General features: G+C 43.7%; 1 protein-coding gene across 1 annotated transcript; it reads right to left on the bottom strand.

Moving 5' to 3' along the window:
• Nucleotides 1-3,705: 3,705 nt before the first annotated feature.
• Nucleotides 3,706-23,385, bottom strand: Cbx1 (chromobox 1). The gene is made up of 5 exons (XM_040749573.1): nt 23,171-23,385; nt 11,426-11,602; nt 10,575-10,752; nt 9,269-9,363; nt 3,706-5,224 (listed from the first exon to the last, which is right to left on the bottom strand). The coding sequence occupies exons 2-5, from the start codon at nt 11,563-11,565 to the stop codon at nt 5,080-5,082; spliced, it is 558 nt and encodes a 185-aa protein (XP_040605507.1). The 5' UTR covers nt 11,566-11,602; nt 23,171-23,385; the 3' UTR covers nt 3,706-5,079.
• Between the last annotated feature and the right edge of the window lie 92 nt (nt 23,386-23,477).

The following is a 23,477-nucleotide window of genomic DNA, read 5'->3' as shown; positions in this document are numbered from 1 at the left end:
TACATGGCAAGATTGCCTTTTTTTGTTCCAGATAAGATTTCTCTCTGAAGCCCTGGCTGCTCTGGAGCTCAGAGATCTGCCTACCTCTGCCTCCTGAGTGTTTGTTCTACCACTTCCCAGTGGGAAGATTTTTTTCTTAAAATTTACTTTTAAGTTATGTGTCTGTGTGTGGGTATGTACACCTGAGTACAGATGCCAGCAGAGGCAAAAATGGGTGTTGGGATCCTCTGAAGCTGTAGTTAAGAGATTGTGAGCCACTTGTGCTGAGACCTGAATTTGGGTCTTCTCCAAGAGCAGTCAGTGCTCTTTTTTTGTTTTGTTTTACGAGACAAGGTTTCTCTGTATTGTTTTGGAGGCTGTCAGTCCAGCCCGGCCTTGAACTCACAGAGATCCGCCTGCCTCTGCCTCCCAAGTGCTGAGATTAAAGGCATGTGCCACCACCGCCCAGCGCAGTCAGTGCTCTTAACCATTAAGCCATCTTTCCAGCCCATGACAAGGTTTCTCCACAGGTCAAGAATACTAGAAATTCTTGTGAAGTTGGTTTCAAGGGTTAAAAGTAGAACCAATTTTGGTTAAGAGCACTGGCTGCTCTTCCAGAGGACCCAGGTTCAATTCCCAGCATCCACATGACAGCTCACAACTGTCTATAACTGCATTTCCAAGGAAATCTGACACACAGGCATACATGCAGGCAAAGTAGCAATGGACACAAAATAAAAATAATTTTTAAAAAGTAAAACTGAACAGCTGCTCACTTGGGATGTACCAAGGCTGATATCTCAGTTCAGTGCACCTGATGGTACAGAACAAAATGTCTGTATCCATCTCAGCCAAATTCAGTTGTCACAGACTGCTGTGTTGCTGCACCTACATTGACAGAGACCTCTGTACAAAAAGACTTCATGACCAGTAAGTGAATAGATTTCCTACTTACTTCCCTCTCAAACTCCCCTAGGGAATGCTGAAAACAGTGTCTGCATTTTTTTTAAATTTATTTATTGGGGCTGGAGATGGCTTAGCAGTTAAGAGTACTGATTGCTCTTCCAGAGATACTGAGTTCAATTCCCAGCAACCACATGGTGGCTCACAACCACCTTGAGTGAGATCTGGTGCCCTCTGCTGGCATGCAGACAGAAGACTGTATACATTATAAATAAAAAATTTAAGATTTATTTATTATGTATAGTGGTATGCCTGCATGTATGCCTGTAGGCCAGAAAAGAATACCAGATCTCATTACGGATGGTTGTGAACCACCATATGGTTGCTGGGAATTGAATTCGGGACCTTTGGAAGAGCAGGCAGTGCTCTTAACCGATAAGCCACCTCTCTAGCCCAAGCATCTGCATGTTTATCTGCATGTAATTATCCTCTTTTCAATGAACTCAAGGTCTCAACTTTTCCTTTTTAAAAAATGCTTAGAACTGGGGCTGGAGAGATGGCTCAGTGCTTAAGAGCACTTGTTGGCTTTGCAGAGGACCAACACCCACATGATGGCTAATATCGGTAACTCCAGGTGGAAAGCTGGTGGCTTCTGAATTCTGTGGGCACCAGGCATACATTTGGTATGCAAACATACATGCAGACAAAACACTAATATACATAAAATAAAAACACATTAAAAAAAAAAAGGTACCCAGGCAGTGGTGGTAAATGCCTTTAATCCCAACACTCATGAGGCAGAGGCAAGTGGATCTGAGTCCAAGACCAGGCTGCTGATTTATGGAGCTTGTTGCAGGACAGCCAGGGCCACACAGAGAAACAAATAACAAAAAACAAACACAAAAAGGAGTATGTGTAAAAAGATGAAGTGTTCAAGGCCAGCCTGAGCTGGGTTAGTGAGATCCTTTGTCAAACAAACCCTAAAACTAAAATAACAAGCAGAGAATGTGGGGTACTTGAGAGATGGTTCATTCAGCAGTCAAGAGCACACATGGACAGGTGTTGGTGGTGCATGCCTTTAATCCCAGCACCGGGAGGCAGAGGCAGGCGGATCTCTGTGAGTTTGAGACCAGTCTGGTCTACAAGAGCTAGTTCCAGGTCAGAGAAACCCTGTCTTGGGGGAAAAAAAAGGAGCACATACAGCCAGAAGACTCAGGTTCATTTCCTAGCACTCACATGGCAGCTCACAACCATCTCTAAATTCAGTTCCAGGTGACTCAGTGACCTCTTCTGACCTTGGTAGGCATGTGTTATAGACACACATGCAACCAAAACACCCATATATATAAATAAATAAAAGAGCCTGTACTGCTCTTGAAGAGGATCCAAGTTCAGGTTCCAGCATTCAAGCAGCTCAGAACTACCTGCTCCAAGTGTATCTAGGAACCTGTACTCATGGACACACAGGCATATATAAACACACATAATAAAGACAGGCTCACCAGGCGTTGGCGCACGCCTTTAATCCTAGCACTGGCGAGGCAGAGGCAGGCAGATTTTTGTGAGTTCGAGGCCAGCTCCAGGACAGGCTCCTACAGAGAAACCCCATCTCGGAAAAACAAAAAACAAAACAAAAAAGACAGGATCACTGAAAGGTTTTACACCGGCCTAGTCTACATAGGGAGTTCCAGGCCAGACATGGCTATACCGTGAGACTTTGTTCTATAACAAAAAAACAAACAAACAAAAAAAAAAAACAGACAAGACTTTGAACTGCCCTTGTAACACATGCTTATAACCCTAGCATTTGGGGGAACTAAGGTAAGAGGTCACCTTGAATTTAAGGTAATTTGAATTTAAGCTAACCCGTAAATTTCAGACTAGCCTGGATTAGAGTACAAAGTGCTAGTGAGACAGCTTGGCACAAAAAGCACAACAAAAAATCTGAGCCTGCTTCCCTGAACTCAACTCCGCAAAGTTGTCCTCTGACTTTAACATGTGTACACAGTAATGTGTTAAAACAAAGCAACAGGGCTGGAGAGATGGTGGTTCAGTGGATAAGAACATTGGCCATTCTTCCAGAACCCTGGTTTGATTCCTAGCACCCACATTAGATGGCTCCCAATAGGCAGTATCACATGCTCTCTTCCAGTTTCTGGACATTGGACACATAAGTGGTGCATAGACATACATGCAGGCAAAACATACAATAAGATAATAAAATAATTAAACAGCAGCAAAGATCTATTCCTATCTGGGCTCCAGAATTATAGTTCCAGGACTGTTACACAGAAAATAATTTCTCAGCAAGCTGAAAGACAGAATGATAAGACAGTTCTTAGAATGTGTACAGCAATTATAAATGCTTAAGAACATTTACTATGGGCGGGCAGTGGTGGCGCATGCCTTTAGTCCCAGTATTCAGGAGGCAGAGGCAGGTGGATCTCTGTGAGTTTGACACCAGCATGATCTACAAGAGCTAGTTCCAAGTCAGCCTCCAAAGACAGAAACCCTGTCTGGAAAAGCCGAACAAATAAAAACCCAAAAAACAAACAAAAAATTGAGACCGTTTAAAATATTAAGGCATCAGATTTCAAGCCTACAGTGTTCATCTATAATCACTAAGCCATGGAAACTATCTCCAACAAGCTGAAACGAGGCAAAAGGGGTTTCTAGTGAGCTAGTCATACCCAGTGCAGTGGTGTATGACCTGTGTAATCCCAATACTGGAAGGCAGAGGCACAGGATTCAAAGTTCTGAGACAGAGTGGGCAACACAGGGAAGGAGACCTGGTCTTTAAAAAAAAAAGACAGAAACCAAGAATTATAAATCTATAGTTTTATTAAGACAAAAACTGACGGTATGGTATGAAGTTTACATTTAAACAAAATTTTCACATACATCTAACACATGCTTTAAGATTTTACAATGTAGTTTTCTAGATGCAGGTCTAGACAGTACTAAAAATTGATGGATCTCATGATTCAAGACAGTATTTTGGACATCAGTTAATCTGAAGATTTTGTATTCTCAAGTGAACTACTACCCCAATATGAAAGTTAATCTCCTGAGACCAGGGTTTGTGAAGTCATTCAACCCTTGAATTGACTAAATGGAATTTGTGCTGTCAGTAACTGAACCTGCCAAGAGCAGTTTCAGGGTTCAAAGCTGAAAAAACCAAAACAAAACAAAAAACAAAAAACAAAAAAAACCCCAAAACAACAAAACCCCCAAAACAAAAAAGAAAAGCTCCAAGAGTTTCAACCCTAAGAGCACAGGCCCTCTGCTCCCATCTCCCATAGGCCCTCCTGCAATACTTGAGCCAGTGGCTTAGATGGACAAACTGATACTTGTAACTTCATAACTGGAAAAAGGTATTTTTCTCCAATTTCAGGAATTAGCACCTCTAAAGGCAGAACAGTCTGTCTGTATATACTTTCCAATAAAACTTTCCCTCCTCAGTCAGTTTCCATCTTCAAATGGCAGCTTTGGTAACTCAGAGAACTGGCTTTGTCCTTTGTGGGCCACAATGAGCTCAGGTAGGGAGCACCTTGGCTGTAGATTTCAGCATTCACTGATTTTTTTTTAACAGTCTCTGAATCCTCATTAATGGTGCCAATGAATTTTTTGAAAAGGCAAAATATTGACATAGAACCAATTGATTAGTTAGCTGTTCTTTCTACTGTTTCACCATTTCCCCAATCAGGCCCCAAATTTTAACCAAAATGATTCCACCCATCTCCCTTCCTCCCTGCCCTAACCCTCCCACCCCCAATTGAATATACCAGTAATAGCCAAAAACTACACACATGCTAGGCTGTAAAAATGCAGTTAATACTATTGGGAAGAAGGCTGTGGGTTGTGGAGATGCTCTTTGAAGATCCACAGTATCTTTGCTCTCCCACACCCCAGTTCTGCAGGTTTTGTCCTTCATGGAAGGCCCTCTGATTTCTTAGCAAAGTGCAGAACAGGTTGCCTTGAAACACGTACCCCTTTCCCCTCCACTGGGATGGGTGTGCAAACTATACAGCTTGAAACGATTTAAAGCACTTGGGCTGCTGCAGGGCACAGAAACTATGCTGGCTCTTCAAAGGACATCTTCTCAAGCCACCTCTATGGTGTCAAGACAAGTAGAACTCCTTCCCTCCCCACTTGAAACCCACAGTCAAAGGTGACAGGGGCTGGTACTCAAGAGGGCTAGTTCTTGTCGTCTTTTTTGTCATCATCCTCTGAGGGGTAGGAATGCCACGTTAGCCTTTCCTCATAGAAGGATATGACAACCTGTGGGCACTTGACATTGGCTTCCTTGGCAGGGACCAGGTCAGCCTCATCAGAGTTTTTCCTGTAGAACAAAGCACAAAGAAACTTTGAGATCAGCTGTTGTCTCCTAAATCAGATCACCTAGGGAATGAGGCTTTAAAAGTCTAAATCCTAAAGACAAAATAGGAAAACAGGATGCAAGCAGCATTTACTAGGTGAGTTATGTCACTTAATACCCTCAAAGATCTTCCTCCTGTTAAAATCCCCTTTAAGGAACTTTCTCAAAAGGTAGGTCATCTGACTCAAGTAGTTTCTTTGGAAAAGGACAAAGAAAGCTTATCTTCCAAAACTATATCCCAGCCAGTGCACACAGCGATTTTGGCTTTGTAAGAGAATTTAATATTGATCTGGCAACGCTAACTCAATAACACAATAACATAGTGTTTAACATCACCATATGCCAACCTCACATCACTTCCACGTAGTTTAAAACAGTGCTCCAGCATGAGAAGGTAGAAAAGAAGGTGCTATGATATAATTCTTTATATTTTTTCCAAGTTTTCATGTTCTAAAAATCTGAAAACGATATACATTACAGTAACTAGGAGTAAACTCTTATCTATTTATCTTCAGGTCACTGGGCCTGTCAAAGACAGAGGCAGCAGCATGGGGCAGGCAACACATACATGACCATCTGACATAGCACCTCAAACCTCTAGAAACGGAACAAGAACAAGAGTCCAGAGCCACAGGGAACCAGAGAATAAGCCGATATGGTGAAGCTCCCATAAGAAACTACACCAAGCCAGGCGTTGGTGGCACACACCTTTAATACCAGAACTGGGGAGACAGACGCAGGCAGATCTCTGTGAGTTTGAGGCCAGCCTGGTCTACAGAGCAGTTCCAGGACAGCCTCCAAAACAATACAGAGAAACCCTGTCTTGAAAAAGTAAAAAAAGAAAGAAAAAAAAAAAAAAAAAAAAAAAAAGATGGTGGGAAATGTACTGAATCCTAATGGGGTATGTACCCATAACCCTCTTTTGACTGAATGATTCTAGAATAAATTTACGTCCTTTCCCTATGTAGAAATATTTTCTATTTTTAGAAATAGACAGGTATCTTCACTTTCCTGGAAAATCAGGCTGTAATTAAAAATAATTTTTTTTATGTGTAAGTGTGTTTTACCCAAACACACGCATGTGTACCACATGCATGCCTATGCCTCGGATGCCAGACTCTCTAGGCCTGGAGTTACATAAGATAGTGAGCTACGACCGGGCGTTGGTGGCGCACTCCTTTAATCCCAGCACTCAGGAGGCAGAGGCAGGTGGATCTCTGTGAGTTCGAGACCAGCCTGGTCTACAGAGTGAGTTCCAGGACAGCCTCCAAAGCCACAGAGAAACCCTGTCTCGAAAAAAAAAAAAAAAAAAAAAAAGATAGTGAGCTACGATGGGGGTGCTGGGAACTAAACCCTAGTCTTCTGGAAGAGACTGCTGAGCCATCTCTCCAGTGCCATATATCTTGTCAATTTTTTGTGTATTTTAAATATGGGTGCTCTGCTTGTCAGCAGAGGGCATTAGATCTTATTATATAGATGGTTGTGAGCTACCACGTGGGTGCTGGGAATTGAACTCAGGACCTTTGGAAGAGCAGCCAGTAGTGCTCTTAACCACTGAGTCACCTCTCCAGCACCCCCATATATATCTATATAAGTGCATGTATGTAGTTTAGGGATGGAAGTCAGGGCCATGTGTGTGCTAAGAAAGCCCTCTACAACTATATCCTGAGCTATGGGTGTATACATCTATCCCTTTTTTGGTTTTGTTTAATAGGGTCTCTATGTCAGTGGTTCTGAACCTTCCTGTGACCCTTTAACACAGTTCCTCTTGTTGTGTTGACCTCCAACCATAAGGTTATTTTGTTGCTACTTCATAACTCATAATATAAATATCTGTATGTTCTCATGGTGACCCACAGACTGGGAACTACTGCTGTATGTAGTTCTGCAAATTGATATGTAGACCAGGCAGGCCTGAAACTCGAGAGAGGTCCACTGCCTCTACCCTCTGACTGCTGAAAAGGGGGTGGACCATAATACTAGGCCATACACCTTGGGTTTTATAATTAACATTCAGTCTTTTGGGGGTGAGGGAGTGGGTGCTGGGGTTTAAACCATGGGTCTTGCACATGCTAGAACACCCTCTACCAGAAAGCCAAATAAACCTGTCACAAAGGTTTGAGGTTTTATTTTGTTTTGGGCAGGGTCAGGGATCAAACCCACAAATATTTATGTTAACACTTTAATCCTGAGCCACACGCCTAGCCCAACATCCAAATCTCTTGCTTTCTTTTCTCTCTTGATTTTTCGAGACAGGGTTTCTCTGTATTGTTTTGGAGTCTGTCCTGGAACTAGCTCTGTAGACCAGGCTGATCTCGAACTCACAGAGATCCACCTACCTCTGCCTCCATCCATGCCGGGCTTCCAAAATCCAAATCTTAACTTAAACCTTGTAGTAAGACAACTAATCCCCTACACTTTTTTCCCCCCTGCTATTTTGTTATTTGAAGCAGTCTTAATCTATATTCCCAGTTAACCTCTGTGCTGCAATTACAGATATGGGTTATTACTAATGGCTCTTTTGTGGGTGCGTTTGCTTTTATCTTACGCTAGGTCAGGCTGGCTTCCAAGTTGTAATACTTTCATTTTATGTGAGTGCTGGGACTCTAAAAGTGTGCAAAACTGTACCTGACCAAGAATGCAACCCTACAAAATACGGAGATACTACTGCCACTTACGCTAGTGATACGAAGGACAAGTGTATATTAACTAGACTACTTAACACAACCTATTCAGTTTATCTTTTCTCCTACAAGTTAGAAGAGGGTCAGAATCAATAAGTACTGAAGGAACACAGAAAGAAAATAAGTGGTTAATTGTGACACCTGTATTGAACTTATTCCAGCCATTATCTAGGGAAGAACTACCATAGTACCAGTTTCAGAGAAATTTCTAGACCAATCAAAGACTTGACAATCCTGTTTTAACTGGCAATGGCTTAACACTTACTCTCCTAGTCCATCATGGTGGCATGTCCCTGTAATCTCAGCACAGAGTCTGGGGCAGGAGGATTTCAAGTTCAAGGTAAGCCTCGGCTAGAGTAAACTGTCTCAAAACAATAAAAAACAAAGATAATTACTTTCACTATGTCTGGTGTTGGTGGCATATGCCTTTATTCCCAGCACTCTTGAGGCAGAGGCAGGCGAATGTGAGTTCAAGGCCAGCCTGGTCCACAGAGCGAGTTCCAGGACAGCCTCCAAAACAATAAACTGTCTCGAAAAACCACAAAAAAAAATTTACTTTCACTAACTTGAACTTTTCATTAAATGGTTTAAAAGTACTGTCATGTACTGCTTGATAATGTTCTGTCCAGAAATGGACTGCAGATGAAAAATTTCCCATTGCCTAATGATACTGTGGTAAGGCCAGTCACAGAAACCTACTATGCTGACAGTACACAGCAAGTATAAGCATGTTCAGCAGGTGATACTGGCTAGTGCTAACAAACACTACCAACTGCTTCTACTTAGAACAAGTCTGCATTGTTACCACTAATATTTATAATAGGAAGAGGCAGGCCTACAGTATGCGCAGTAACAGTAAACAGTAGAGGCCTTGCTGACCCCTGCTGGCTAATTTTGAAATTTAAAATAAATTCTACAAATTCTTTCCTAACCCTCACACATGAACAGAGTCCTGTTTATGGGGGCCAGCCTGATCTTACTAAGAAGGTGGCAGAGAAGGAGGGCAATTCAATCCAATCGCATTTCAGAATATTTTTCTTTACTCAACAGAACTGAAATGTGATTCCTCTCCATAGTCTCTCCCACCTACCAAAAGAAAAAGGAAAAAAAGAAAAAAAATCAGAGATCTGAAAATCCTAAGGGCCCCTACCTGTAACTCATGAGTCCAGGTTTGTAGTCATGCCGAGGATCACTATCGAAGGACTATGTCATCTTAAAGATTCACACCTGGCGACTGGAATTTCGAAGGTGCAGCTCTTTTCCTCTGGCACAGAACAGATGGAGAAGGGAAGAAACAACCACACAGAGCCACTGGCAGACTCACCATTTCATCAGGAACATGAGTTCTCCACTGGAGTCAGTAGCTCCAATAATCCGCTCAGGCTCCAAACCCCTGGCAAAACCTCGTGGCTTTTCTGACTGTAAAAACCAGAAGGGAGAACAATTTTATCGACATCGGACTACATTCAGAATGAAGTTATTTCTGCGTTTCTAAGAAATGTAATCACAGTTCGAGGCCAGCCTGGTCTACAGAGCGAGTTCCAGGACAGACTCCAAAACAATACAGAGAAACCCTGTCTCGAGAAAAAAAAAAAAAAAAAGAAATGTAATCACATTCACTAAAGGCTTCCTCTGCTTCCCACACCATAAGGTATTCCCAGCCTGAATGGGACACACACCCCAAGCAAAAGAAATGCTCATATTGTCACTTCAAAGGTAAATTAAGATACTAAGTAAGAAAACACAGCTACCTCAAATCTGTAGTAATCAAAACACTGAAAGCAATCTATTGACAGGAAATTAATTCAGTTGCTGTCATGTGTCTCCAGTAACTGCTACCTGTTACCATTCTTTTTTTTAAGATTTACTTATTTTCTGTATGAGTGCTCTACCTGCATCTATACCTTTATGCCAGAAGAGGGCATCAGATCCCACTATAGATGGCTGTGAGCCACCATGTGGTTGCTGGGAATGGAACTCAGGACCTCTGGAAGAGCAGCCAGTCAGTGCTTTTTTTGTTTTGTTTTTAAAGACAGGGTTTCTCTGTCCTAGAACTCACTCTAGACCAGGCTGGCCTTGAACTCACTGAGATACACCTGCTTCTGTCTCCTATGTGCTGGGATCAAAGGCCTTAGTTAGTGCTCTTAACCACTGAACCATCTCTGCAGCCCCCACTCAGCTCATCATTCTTGCACCATGGATAAAAAGTAAGATTAGATCACTCTAAGAATAAGCCCCAAATCCCTTTTTTTTTGGCTTTGTTATGTTTCGACGAGACAAGGTCTCCTGTAGTTGAGGTCTCTTATCCCTGACCCTCCTGTTAGGATTACAGGCATGTACATGGTTGACTTCCAAATCCTTTTAACACATTAGTTTATTTCTGAAGGACAAACAGGACATGACTGCTGAGATTCAAAAGGGAGAGAAGTTCAACTATGGTAGCTCATAACTGTAAGCCCAATACTTAGAAAGCTAATGAGAATTATCACAAGTTTGAGGCCAACCTAGACTTCTATGCAAGACCTTGTCCAAAGGGGAGGATAGAGGAGAGATGAGGTAAGACCACACTGCTGGAATGGTGTGATGGTGTGACATCTGGCTGGGGAAAATCCCTAGCCTAAGTCTCTCACCTCTTCTTTCTTCTTCTTTGGTTTGCTTTCCTCTCCCTTATCGTCAGAGTCAGAATCGGCTTTGCGCTTGCCCCCCTCTGATTTATCTGTCTCATGGGCTGTTTTCTGTGACTGTAGAAACTCAGCAATAAGGTCAGGGCAATCCAGGTTCTCTTCTGGCTCCCATGTGTTGTCCTCACTGAAACCAGCAAGCACAGCAAGTTATACTTCCACTCAAGTCAACATTTTTAACTAAGAGAATCTAGTCTTAGAAGAGAGTTAAATGATAATGAACAGCTAGATATTTGTTCAGAATTAAGAACTTTGCTAGTAGGGGACGGTAAAGACCAAAGGCTTAGAAACCTGTCCTATTCAAGGAAAGACTACTTTGCAGAAGTGGACTATTTTATACAAATTTCTCCTCAGAAATCACTGTCGGGGGCCGGGCGTTGGTGGTACACGCCTTTAATCCCAGCACTCGGGAGGCAGAGGCAGGCGGATCTCTGTGAGTTCAAGGCCAGCCTGGTCTACAGAGCTAGTTCCAGGACAGCCTCCAAAACAATGCAGAGAAACCCTGTCTCGAAAAACCAAAAAAGAAATCACTGTCGGGGACTAGCAAGATGGCTCAATGGGAAAAAGGAGACATCTGCCAAGCCTGAAGACCTGACTTTTATCCCAGGACTTACCGGCAGCATGCCCACAAACACAAATGAAACAAAACAAAAAGCTGTCATATATATTGTAGCACTCTGAATGTAAGTCCTTCCTCAGTAGACTATCAGCTGTGGAGGTCAGGACTGATCCAAGGTATACCCATCACTGAACAGGTAGCACTCATAATGACTGACTTTACCTGTGACGATGAAACTTACTCTGAGAACCCCTTCCACTTTAAAAGATACTCCACTTTGCCCTTGACAACTCGCCGGTCAAGAACTTTCTCCACCACATATTCCTCTTCCTCTTCTTCTAGCACCTCCTCCACTTTCTTCTTGTTCTGTTTTTTTCCCATAGTACCCGCCAGCTTTCCGGTGTGAAGAGTGACGCTGCTAAAATGACAAAAGGAAATAAAAAGGGCATCAGGCACACTTACTGGTTAGGAAGTTAGCCACCATTTTTTTTAGACAAAATTATTTTTCTTTTTTAACTGGTTTTTTTTAAACATGGATTGGTGTTTTGCCATGGGTGCCAAGTTCCCAGGAACTGGAGTTAACAGACAGTTGTGCGTTGCCATGTGGATGCTGGGAATTGAACCAGGGTCCTTCAGAAGAGCAGTCAATGCTCTTAACTGCACATCCATCTCTCTAACCATGATTATTAATCTCACAGCAAAATTAATGTCTTATTTGTTCTTTCCCTTTGAACAAGGACTTTCTATGAAGCCCAAGCTGTCCTCAGCTTTCTAAGTGATGGAATTATAGGTGTATACCACAATGTGTGGGAAGAATAATACAGGGTTTCTCTGTATTGCTTTGGAGCCTGTCCTGGAACTCGATATGTAGATCAGGCTGGCCTCGAACTCACAGAGATCCGCCTGCCTCTGCCTCCCGAGTGCTGGGATTAAAGGCATGCGCCACCAACACCCGGCTCATTTATAACTTTTATATTAAGTAATTTATGTTAGCTAATACTCTTTTGCCACAAAGCATACCTAAAATACTATATTGAATCAGCTACATATACTTAATTATTTGACTTGATCTTATTACATATGGTTAAGAGCCACCATGTGGTTGCTGGGAATTGAACCCAGGAACCTCTGGAAGAGCAGCCAGTGCTCTTAACCTCTGAATCATTTCTCCAGCCCCCTGGTCTCTACCTTTTAAGTACTGGGATCATAGATGTGTGCTACCATGTCCAGCTAAAAAGTCCCTTTATTTTTCACTTTGCTTTTCTTGAATTACATAAATTCACAGCTCAAACTAAAAAAAAAAAAAAGATTTATTTATGTATTATGTATACAGTATTCTGCCTGCTTGCATGCCTGCATGCCAGAAGAGGACACCAGATCTCATTACAGATGGTTGTGAGCCACCATGTGGTTGCTGGGAATTGAACTCAGGTCGTCTGAGAGAAGTCAGTGCTCTTAACCTCTGAGCCATCTTTCCAGCTCCTCACAGCTCAAACTTAAAAAATTCTTTATTGCTTTTACTCATTTAGTGTGTGTATGGGTGTCATGGAGGTCAAGGGACAATTTGTGGGAGTCAGCTCAATGTGGATCTTGGGCTTGGCTAAGCCACCTCACCCAGGTTGACCTGGAATTTATGATGTAGCAGAAGATAACCTTGAACTTCTGACCCTGTCTCTTCCTCCCTGAGTGCTGGGATTATAGGTATGTACCACATCCATTTATTTGGTGCTAAGAGAATGAACACAGGGCTTTGTGCAATATGCAAGAAAGACAAGAGAGTACTTTACCAACTGTGCTATAATTCCAGCCAACTCCAATTTTTTTCCCTTTGGCAGTACTAGGAATTAAACCTTGGGTTTCAAGAATGCTAGGCACTAAGCTACAGCCCTAGCCCATAAAGCACTGTTATTTGGCTTAGTTTACTTTATAATTTATTTCTAAGACTCAGGACTGCTTAGAAGAAGCACCAGAATAACTATTAAAGCTGGAGTACTGTAATAACTTAAAATGAGCAGGGGGACAAGAGGAAGTAGCTATCACAGATGTAGTAAGGTGTGTCTTCTTTGGGGCAGGACAACTTTGTACAGATGGTCTTCTCCTTCCACCTTCACATGGGTTCCACACAGAAACTCAAGGCCGCCTGACTTTAGACTGAAGGCCAAGTGCTTTACCTTGCAGGTCCTGAGTTTATTCTTTTCTAAAACATGCTAATGGGTGAGAGATGGCTCAGTTGTTGGGAGCACTGGTTGCTCTTCTAGAGGACCTGGGTTCAATTCCCAGCACCCACATGGCAGCTCTCAACCATAACTCCAGTTCCAGAGGATTGGACACTCACACAGACACACAAGCAGGCAAAACACCAATGCACATGAAATAATTGTAAACAACAAACCCCAAAAGTCTAAAAAATGCTCCAACACATGTATATAATACACACCCATACACAGAATTATATAAGGGTGAAACAACTTGTTCTTTCATGCTGGGAAGTTGGTTTCGTTTGATGAACATCCCTAATTATGGCTGGGGATACAGGTCAGTTGGTGGAGAGCTTGTCTTACATGAATAAAGCCCTGAATTTGACCCCTAAAAACTCCGGTGGTGTAGAAATGCCTGTGATCCCAGCATGAGATCAAGGAGTTCAAGGTTATACTTGTCTACACAATACCCTAACTCAAAAAGCCCATGAAATATTATTTTGTTTGTTTGTTTGTTTGTTTGGGGTTTTTCGAGACAGGGTTTCTCTGTGGCTTTGGAGGCTGTCCTGGAACTCGCTTGGTAGTCCAGGCTGGTCTCAAACTCACAGAGATCCGCCTGCCTCTGCCTCACGAGTGCTGGGATTAAAGGCGTGCGCCACCAATGCCCGGCTGTTTGTTTTGTTTTTTGAGACAGGGTTTCTCTGTGGAGTTTTGGAGCCTATCCTGGCACTTGCTCTATAGACTAGGCTGGCTGGAACTCAGAAATCTGCCTGCTTCTGCCTCCCAGGTGCTGGGACTAAAGGTGTGCACCACCAATGCCCTCCCCCATGAAATATTCTAGCATACAAATTTTAGTTCCCTGTAAATCTCTTACCTTTTAATCTACTCAGTTCTGATGTTTTAGGTGTCTCCCCCTGATGGGTTTCTCTGTATTGCCTTGGCTGTCCTGGAACTCACTCTATAGACTACTAGGCTGGCCTCAAACTCAGATATCTGCCTGCCTCTGCCTCTTGAGTACACCACCATACCTCTGACAGGCCAGAGCTATAACCAGTTTCCCAAAACATTCTTGGGTGACATACTATAAAGTGTTCAGATTACCTTTAATGGAGAAGTGCCCAAAACCTTAAAATTACCAATTGTGTCAGTAGATGGCGCTGTCAATACACCAGTAAAACAAAGTTGGGAGAGAAAAAAAAAAAAGGGCTAAAATCTTACACATGGACCATCAGTTATCCAGAATGAGATACAAAGAATGAAGCAGATGGGCCATGTGTGGTGACACAGGCCTTTAATACCACATTTTGAGAGGTGGAGGCAGGGGAGTTAGGAGTTTTAAGGTCAACATGGACTAGACTGAGAGATCTTGTCTCAATCCCCTCACCTCCCCAAGGGAACAGAGCAAACAAACCAAGACAAAGAAGGAAAATTGTTCTGCATTAGTTTAATAATCTAATCTGGATTAAACTGTATTAACAGTGTCCTTGAACAAAAGTTTTAGGATATATGTAAAAACTCAAATTCTAGATATGCTGAATTTTGGAGACTCAAGAGAGTAAGAAATGGTCCCCACCTTTTTGAATCTTAATGTAAGAACCTTATTGAAGCTTAATGTAAGAAAAAAAAAAGGCACTTTTTCCATTAGAGATATTCTAAGTACTTTATAGTATGCCATCTAAGAATGTTTGGAAAACTGGGGGCTATAGCTCAGTAATATCATGCTTAGCTTGTCTGCATGAGTCCCCAGGTGCAACTCCCAGCATTGAAAAAAAAAAAAAAAAGACTACCAAAAGTGCCTAGGAGGTTTAATAGGAGAGGCTAAGGCAGGAAGGTTTCAAGTTATGGGCAACCCGAGGTCCTGAGGTATAGAGCAAAAAAAAAAAAAAAACAAAAACAAAACAAAAATTGTGCATGTGTGTGTGAATGTATGCCACAGCTTGGATGTGATGATGGTCAGGGGACAACTTTCAGGAAGCTGGCTCTCTCCTTCCAACAAGGGTTGTTTTTGTTTGTTTGCTTTCTGTGTAGTCCAGGCTGTTCTGGAACTCAGCACCAGCCTCTGCCTCCCCTGGGACTAAAGGTGAGCACGTTATCTGTCAGATCTAACGAAAGTTCTGAAGATGAAACTCAGATAATCAGTTTTGTAGTAAGCACTTTCATTCACTGAGCCACCTTGCGGGCCCTGTTTCTCTTTTCCTTTTATTTACCTCCCCCTGGCCCTGACAGGGTTTCTCTGTAGCCACCTGCCTCTGCCTCCCAAGTGATGGGATTAAAGGCTCAAACTAAAAGGACATTGTGATTTTTCTTCCCAGGACCTGCAGACCTGCGATCCACCTTCAGTATGAATGGCATGACAGAACCAACTTCGACAGACCTCCATCCATGCACCAGCATGTGTGCGCACTTACACATGTACAAACTCAATAAATAAAGTTTTAAATTTTTATGAGGAATAATGCTTGCTTTTTTTCTTTCAGGTAGAGATTAAATCCAAGACCCTGCATGCACTAGGTAAGCATTCTATCACTGAACCAAAATCTCAGCCCCTAATTTTCAGATAGTCTTGCTACACTGCCCAGTTGGCCTTGAATTTGAGATACTCCTGCCTCTGCCTCCAGAAGAGTTGGGATTAACTGCACTACACCTAGTTGTTGTTCTCCTGGAACTGGCTGGTCTCTGCCTCCTGAGTTCTGGGACTAAAGGCATTCACCACCGCTGTCCAGCTACACCTAGTTCTTAATGTATGTATTTATATTACAAGTATTATATTTACTCATTTATTTTGTGTGTATGTGTATCAGACACAAAATTAAGCATTTTGTTTTGGTTTTGAAGTTTGATATAAACTATTCAAAGAAATAGGAAAGGCATAAGAAACCATGAAGCCAGTGTAGACATAGGTTCCAGCTGTTACCACAGAAAAGCACGGGCTAAGGCTGGGGAGGTATCTCAGTTGGTAAAGTGCTTATCATGCAAACATGAGGACCTAAGTTGAATCTCCAGGACCCTTCTAGAAAAGGAATAGGAGTGTGCTCTTCTAATTTCAGTGCAAGGGAGGTAGTTCCCTGGGGCTTGCTGGGCAGTCAGACAGCCTAGCCTACTAAGTAAGCACCAGGAAAAGGAGCCCTGGGGCTTGCTGGGCAGTCAGACAGCCTAGCCTACTAAGTAAGCACCAGGAAAAGGAGAGACACCATCTCAAAACAATGAAAACCAAAAACAAGGTGAAGAGCATCTGAGAAATGACAGCCTCTGGCCAAACACAGTGTGAGCTACCTAAGAACTTCTAGGACACCTATTTTTGTGCAGCTTGAGAAATCTAACTCTAGGGGCTGGAGAGATGGCTCAGTAATTAGGAGCACTTGTGGCTGCTCTTCCAGAAGACTTGAGTTGGGCTCACAACTGTAACCTTAGCTCCAGGGAACTAGACATCTCTGGCCTCCCTAGGCAACAGTATTATACCCACAAGCAGACACACACCTACCTACACAAAGCCAGAAGTGGTAGGGTGCATCTGCATTCCTAGCTATCTTACAGCAAGATGGAATGTGCAGACAGAATTGCTAGGAAACTCACCGGCCAGCTAGCTTAGAGTACAAAGTACAACAGAAAAAGAGATCCTGCCTCAAATAAGATGGCTGGAGAGAACCAACTTCCAACCACCACATCCACTATAGCACCCATACACACACATATTATATACATTATTTATAATAACATATAATGTGGGTGCATATATGCCACAGCTTGGGTCTGATGGTCAGAGGATAACTTTCAGGAAGCTGGCTCTCTCCTTCCAACAAGAGTTTTTTGTTTGTTTGTTTTCTGAAACAGGATTTATATTTATTCCCATCAAACTGTGGGGCATGGTGACACATACCTTTAATCCCAGCACTGGGAGGCAGAGGCAGGTGAATCTCTCTAAGAGTTTGAGGCCAACCTGAGTTGAGTTCCATGACAGCTAAGACTACACAGAGGAACCCTTCCAAGAGAAAAAAATAATGAAAAGAAAAAAATTTACTAATAACTGTGTAATCCTCCTGTGGTGGGTGCTAGTAACTGAGAGTCCTCTGTAAGAGTAATATACGTTCTTTTTTTTGGTTTTGGTGACAGGATTTCTCTATGTAGCCTTGGCTGTCCTGAAACTAGGTAGAGCAGGCTGGCCTAGAATTTAGAGTCTGCCCCTGCCTCTCCAGTGCTGAGATTAAAATTAAAGGCTGCATGACCAACTACGCCTATTGAAATATATGTGCCCCCACCCCCAGACAGGGTTTCTCTGTGTAGCTTTGTAGACCAGGCTGTCCTCAAACTCAGAGATCCACCACCTGCCTCTGGCTTCCGAGTGCCGGGACTAAAGTCGTGCACCACTGCCTGGTGCAATATGCATTCTCAACTGTGAGTGCAGGTGTGCCCATGCTACAGTGTACACGTGGAAGTTTGAGGAAGACTTGTCTGGAGTCAGTTCTCTCCTTCAATCTTGTTTTTCTGAGGCTGTTTCTTTTTCATTATTATTTAATTTAGAAATGATCTTATTTTACATATCAATCCCAGTTTCCTCTCCCTCCCATACCCCCCACTGACCTCCCCATCCCACCCACAGAGGCTAAGTTTCTTGTTTCTTTGTGCTATACTGTACTACTAAGGCTATCTGCCCCTCCCCCCAATCTGGGAAATTCCTCACTCCATGTCTTATCTTGGATCTGAATTCAGTTCTTATACTTTAGTGGCAAACATTTTACTGAACCATGCCATTTCCCCAGTACATAAGATCCTTATTCTTATCTGCTTCTGTTATAGTATTCAATTCTATGCACAAAGATGCTTGAACTCTGCTTTTTTTCTTTTTTTCTTTTTTTTTAAACAAACAAGGTTTCACTTCGTAGCCTTTGCCATCCTGGAACTTTGTAGATCAGACTGGCCTCAAACTCAGAGATCTGTCTGCCTCTACTCCCCTAGTCCTGGGATTAAAGATGGGCGATACCACACCACACCCTGGCAGATGCTTGCACTCCTAACAAGTGCAATAAAGACTCTTTTTGCATAACAACCAATACTGGGGTGGGAGAGATGGCTCAGCAATTAAGAGCTTTTGCTTGGTTTCATTCCTAGCACAATTGTCAAGTGGCTCAATTCCATGTGTAACTCCAGCTCTAGGGGATCCCTCAAGTGCACAAAACCCACATGAGATACATAATTACAAAAACAAAAGAATCTCAGGACTGGAGAGATGGTTCAGTGGTTAAGAGCACTCACTGGCTGCTCTTCCAGAGGACATGGGTTCAATTTCCAGTACTTACAAAGTGGCTTATAACCATCCCCTACTGTATTCAGCCAGAACCCTACAGTTTCTTCAAGACCTAGCCCAAAGGGTACTTCTCCCATAAAGCCCACCCAACCTAACCAAGTATCCTTCCCTTGGGATCCCCAAAGCATTTTGTTTGTATTTTCCCTCAGAATTGGAATTCTGAGCCCTGATGAACATTGTATGCTCAACAAAGATGTTTCAGAATCAAACAGGAAATAAAAGTACAAAGCTGCCACTTTTTAGGGAGTGACCAATCAATAAACTCTGAACTGAAAACAAGGACAAGATATCTTTGCTATAACTGGCAACTACACACCAGTAATCAAAACACAAATAAAGGCTTTTGTAGTAGGACAGTGTACTCGAGTGTCAGTCTTTTTAAACTGCTTTCAGTTGGCTTTTTATTTGGTTGGTTGTGAAGCAAATGCTTTCCAGATGCAAATCTGAATGAACAGAGCAGTAGTAGTAGTTTTGTTTTTGAGTGTGGCTGTGGGAGCAGAATTAGTTGGTACAGATTGAATCAGAAGCAAACCCACAGGCTTTTTTTTTCCTTTTTTTTGTACCAGGACCTCAATTTTGTAGTCTAGGTTGGCCTCAAATATGTGATTCATCTTTTTGCCTCAGTCACCTGGATTTATTTAGTGTTTGTAGCAGGGAGCACTCACAGGGACAGAGGATAACTTTCAGAAGGCTGTTTCCTCCTAACATGTCGGTCCTGGGATCAAACATAAGTTATTAGGCTTGGTAGGAAGTGCCTTTATCCACCAAGTCATCGTGAAGGTCTAGCCTGTTTTTTCAAACAGGGTCTTACTCTATAGTCCATGCTGGCACAGAACTCACTATTTAGACCAGGCTGTCTTTAAACTTGAGACAATATTCCCTGTTTGCCTCTTTCAGAGATGTATTATAGGCACGGGGCACCATAATCCAGCTGTGAAATTATTCAACTTTACACAAAAGACATTAAGGATTTTAAGAAGGCTGGTAGTACAGCCCAGTGACAGAGCACATGGGTTTTGGCTTTCAATTCAGTGCACTACCACCACCAGAAAAAGGAAAGAAAACAAAAATCAGCTCAGCAGTCCCCAAATTTGGCCTAGAAGTATATGTAGTTCACTAGTAGAAAGCCTGCCAAACTGGGATGCAGCTCAGTGTGTGTGCTGGCCTAACGTGTAAGACACCCTAGATTCAATAAAACCATAGGCTAGGTATGGCTAGGTCCCAAGCCAACTTGGGACACAGATAATAAAATCCATTCATACCAACTTCTCCAAGGTATAGTCCCCAAAACTTAGAAAATGGGGCTATCAAGCTGGCTCAGTAGGTAAAGGTGTTTGTCTCACTAAGCCTAACAAACCTGTTTTCATTCACCAGATTAGCATAACAGTAGAAGAGAACGCACCAAAATTGTTCTTTGACTTCCACTAGTATATCAGGGAATACTCCCTACCCCCATGTTTAAAAACTAAAAACAAAACAAACAGCAACAACAAAAAAAAAAAACCGCTGGTGGTGGCACAGGCCTTTAATCCCAGTTCTCAGAAGGCAGAGGCAGGTGGATCTCAGTGAGTTTGAGGCCAGCCTGGTCCTCAAAGAGAGTTCTAGGTCGGCCTCCGAAGCCACAGAGAAACCTTGTCTTGAAAAGACAAACACACAAAAAAACCCTGAACAAACACCCCCCACACAAACCCAGCTTGGTGTGGTGGTGAACGACTTTAATTCAAGAGACATAGTCAGATTCTGTCTCAAAGTATCAATGGGGCTGGAGAGATGGCTCAGAGGTCAAGAGCACTGGTTGCTCTTCCAGAGGTCCTGAGTTCAATTCCCAGCAACCACATGCTGGCTCACAACCATCTGTAATGAGATCTGGTTCCCTCTTCTGGCCTGCAGGCACACATGGGGAGGCAGAATGATGTATTTTGCATGCAGAATAAAATCTTAAAAAAAAAAGAAGAAAAAATATAAAACAATAAAGACATAAATAAAAGAAAATGTCTCTAATCCAAGCACTTGGGGGGAAGGCAGAGGCAGGCAAATTTCTGAGTCCAGCATGGTCTATAGGGTAAACTCCAGGACAGCCAGGGAGGGCCACACAGCCTTTTATTCCAAAAAATTATTCAGAGGACCTCAGAGACAGCTCAGCAGGTAAAAGTGCTTGCCATGCAAAGCCTGATGGGTGAGATTGATCCCCTGAGCTTAAGGGAGAAGAACAGACTTCCCAAAACTGTCCTCGGATTTCCATACACGGGGCGTGGCATGCACGCATGTGCACACACAGTATTTTAACTGAGCAGAAAAATACATAGAAGAGTAAAACTCTACCAATTTTATTGCTATCTATAAAAAAAAAGTGACCAACCAGAAGTGACTGAAGATCTACCTCCACAAATCTTTACTGAGGAGCAAGTGGTTTCAACATGGGGGCTTTCCCTAGGCCCTGAACTCCTGCAGCTCCTGCCTCCACCTCCCAAGCGCTGGCAGGGATTATGGAAGTGCGCCTACACACTCCACTGGGATTTTTTTCAGTATCCATTCCAAGGAGGGGCACAGGCACCAATTCCTTGATTACAGTCACATATCTATCTCCAAACCCCAGATCTTTTCAAACTATTCCAAACTGCTGACACGATTCTTAATCCAAAACTGGAGAGGATACCTTATGTTCTAGTAAAACTTCTTTTTCTTTTTTTCCAATACAGGTTTTCCTCAGAGACCCACTTGCCTCTGCCTCCCAAGTGCTGGAATAAAAGGTTTGTGCCACCACCACCCGGCTGTAAAACTCATTTTAAAAGTTTTTTGTGGTACTGGAACATAACTCAATGGTAGATTAACTTGGGAAAAATGAGTTCCATATTTCATAATTTTTTTGAGATAGGGTTTCTCTGTGTAGCTTTGTAGACAAGGCTGGCCTCGAACTTATAGAGATCCGCCTGCCTCTGGCCTCCGAGTGCTGGGACTAAAGGAGTGCACCACTGTGTGTGGGAACGCCTGCTTTTGCAACCCCCTGCCATACCCTCATGTGTAGCTACCTCAGAGGGCAATTCTCTGGAGTGGGTTCTTTCTTTCCATCATTACCTGAGTTCTAGGAGTTAAACTGAAGTCTCAAGCCTTGCTCAGCTTGAGCAAACACTTTTTATCTGAGGAGAGACAGGGTTTCTCTGTATTGCTTTGGAGCCTGTCCTGGAAACCGATCTGTAGATCAGGCTGGCCTCGAACCCACAGATCTGCCTGCCTCTGCCTCTCCATGCTATTCTTCTTTTTTTTTTTTTTTTGGTTTTTCGAGACAGGGTTTCTCTGTGGCTTTGGAGGCTGTCCTGGAACTCGCTTGGTAGTCCAGGCTGGTCTCGAACTCACAGAGATCCACCTGCCTCTGCCTCCCGAGTGCTGGGATTAAAGGCGTGTGCCACCAACGCCCGGCCCCCATGCTATTATTCTTACAGTCTCCCAATTTACACTGAAGACCCATTATGGCCAGGCGGTGGTTCGAGTCATGAATTTCAGGACTTAGGGGCCCGAGGCAGGTGGATCTCTGTGAGTTTGAGGCCAGCCTGGTCTACAAAGCTACAGAGAAAACCTGTCTCGAAAAATAAAACAAATAAGACCCGTTACTAGGCAAAAAGTGGCCATTTCACCCTTTCTTGACCCCAATGCAGTCAAGAAAGGTCATAAACTTCGGACCCTCCAGAGTGCTAAGATTACATGTACATGCCTCCACACTCAACCAGTTTATGTGCTACAGGAGACTGAATCCAGGGGTTTGCAGCCCGCTAAGCAAACACTCTACAAACTAGGGTAAGCTACATCACCAGATAGCCTCTTTCTCTCCCACATTTCACACGATCCTCCTCTGGACCTCCACCCTACTTATCCCAAGAACTCCTATACAGAAGGTCAAATGTCTGATCCCTCGCTCCCAGATCTGTTCAACAAATCTTTTCTCCATTAGCACACCCTGAGCATCCCAAGCCCCCTTGCCCAAGTTTACTGGAAGTTACCTCTACATGAGAAATTACTGATACTGTCAGTTGAACCCAATATCCTCAGGTTACGTTTCTTTTTTGCCTTTCCTTCCTCCAAGTGCTACAGGACTGCCCGCGACTGCCACCGTGTCCGCTTTCTCAGGGTTACACTTATAAACCTCTAGTGTGGAAGTCGTGGTCCGTGCCACGCGAACCCAAAGTTTTTCTTCTCCCGCCAAACTCCAAAGTCGCTCCCTCGAGTCAATCAGTCTCAGTCCAGCTCCTGAAGAGCTAACCCTCCGAAGACTCGGCTCATCAGGAACCACTTGGCTCCCGGGATCTGGGTTCTGTGCCCCGCCCTCCCCATACTCCCGCAAGCCGCGAGCTCTGCGCGGGAAGCGACCGTGTAGGACCCGGCCGCGCCCCCAGCTCCGCTCGCTCCAGGCTTCCGTTCGCGGCCCTCGACCGCCCGCGGCCTCCCGCCGTCGCCGCGCCCCCTCCCCCCCGCCTCCAGCCCGCCTCTTCACCTCGTAGCAGCGCCCGAGAGTCCGAGAGGAATCGGTGTTCCGCTGATAGCGTGTCGCGTCGGGCGGGCCGAGGGAGTAGCGCCCAGAGAAGCAAAAAGCCTTGCGGTCGCAATAGAACGCCTAGGTGAAGCGGCTAACCCCAGGCCCCGCCAATGGCCCTCCCCTCAGCCGAACAAAAGAGCCTCTCACTCTGCGCTGCCCGCCGCCGGCACCGCGCAGACGCGGTGACCCGCCACACGGCATCATGGGACTCGGAGTCCATCCAAAACTACCAGTCCCAGAGTGCCGCGCGAGTCTCGGCTCCCCC

Source organism: Mesocricetus auratus, unplaced genomic scaffold (assembly GCF_017639785.1).
Source record: "Mesocricetus auratus isolate SY011 unplaced genomic scaffold, BCM_Maur_2.0 Super-Scaffold_100007, whole genome shotgun sequence".
In the NCBI taxonomy this organism is placed as follows: domain Eukaryota; kingdom Metazoa; phylum Chordata; class Mammalia; order Rodentia; family Cricetidae; genus Mesocricetus; species Mesocricetus auratus.
Note: the sequence above shows the minus strand (reverse complement) of the source record. Positions and strands in the feature narration are given on the sequence as shown.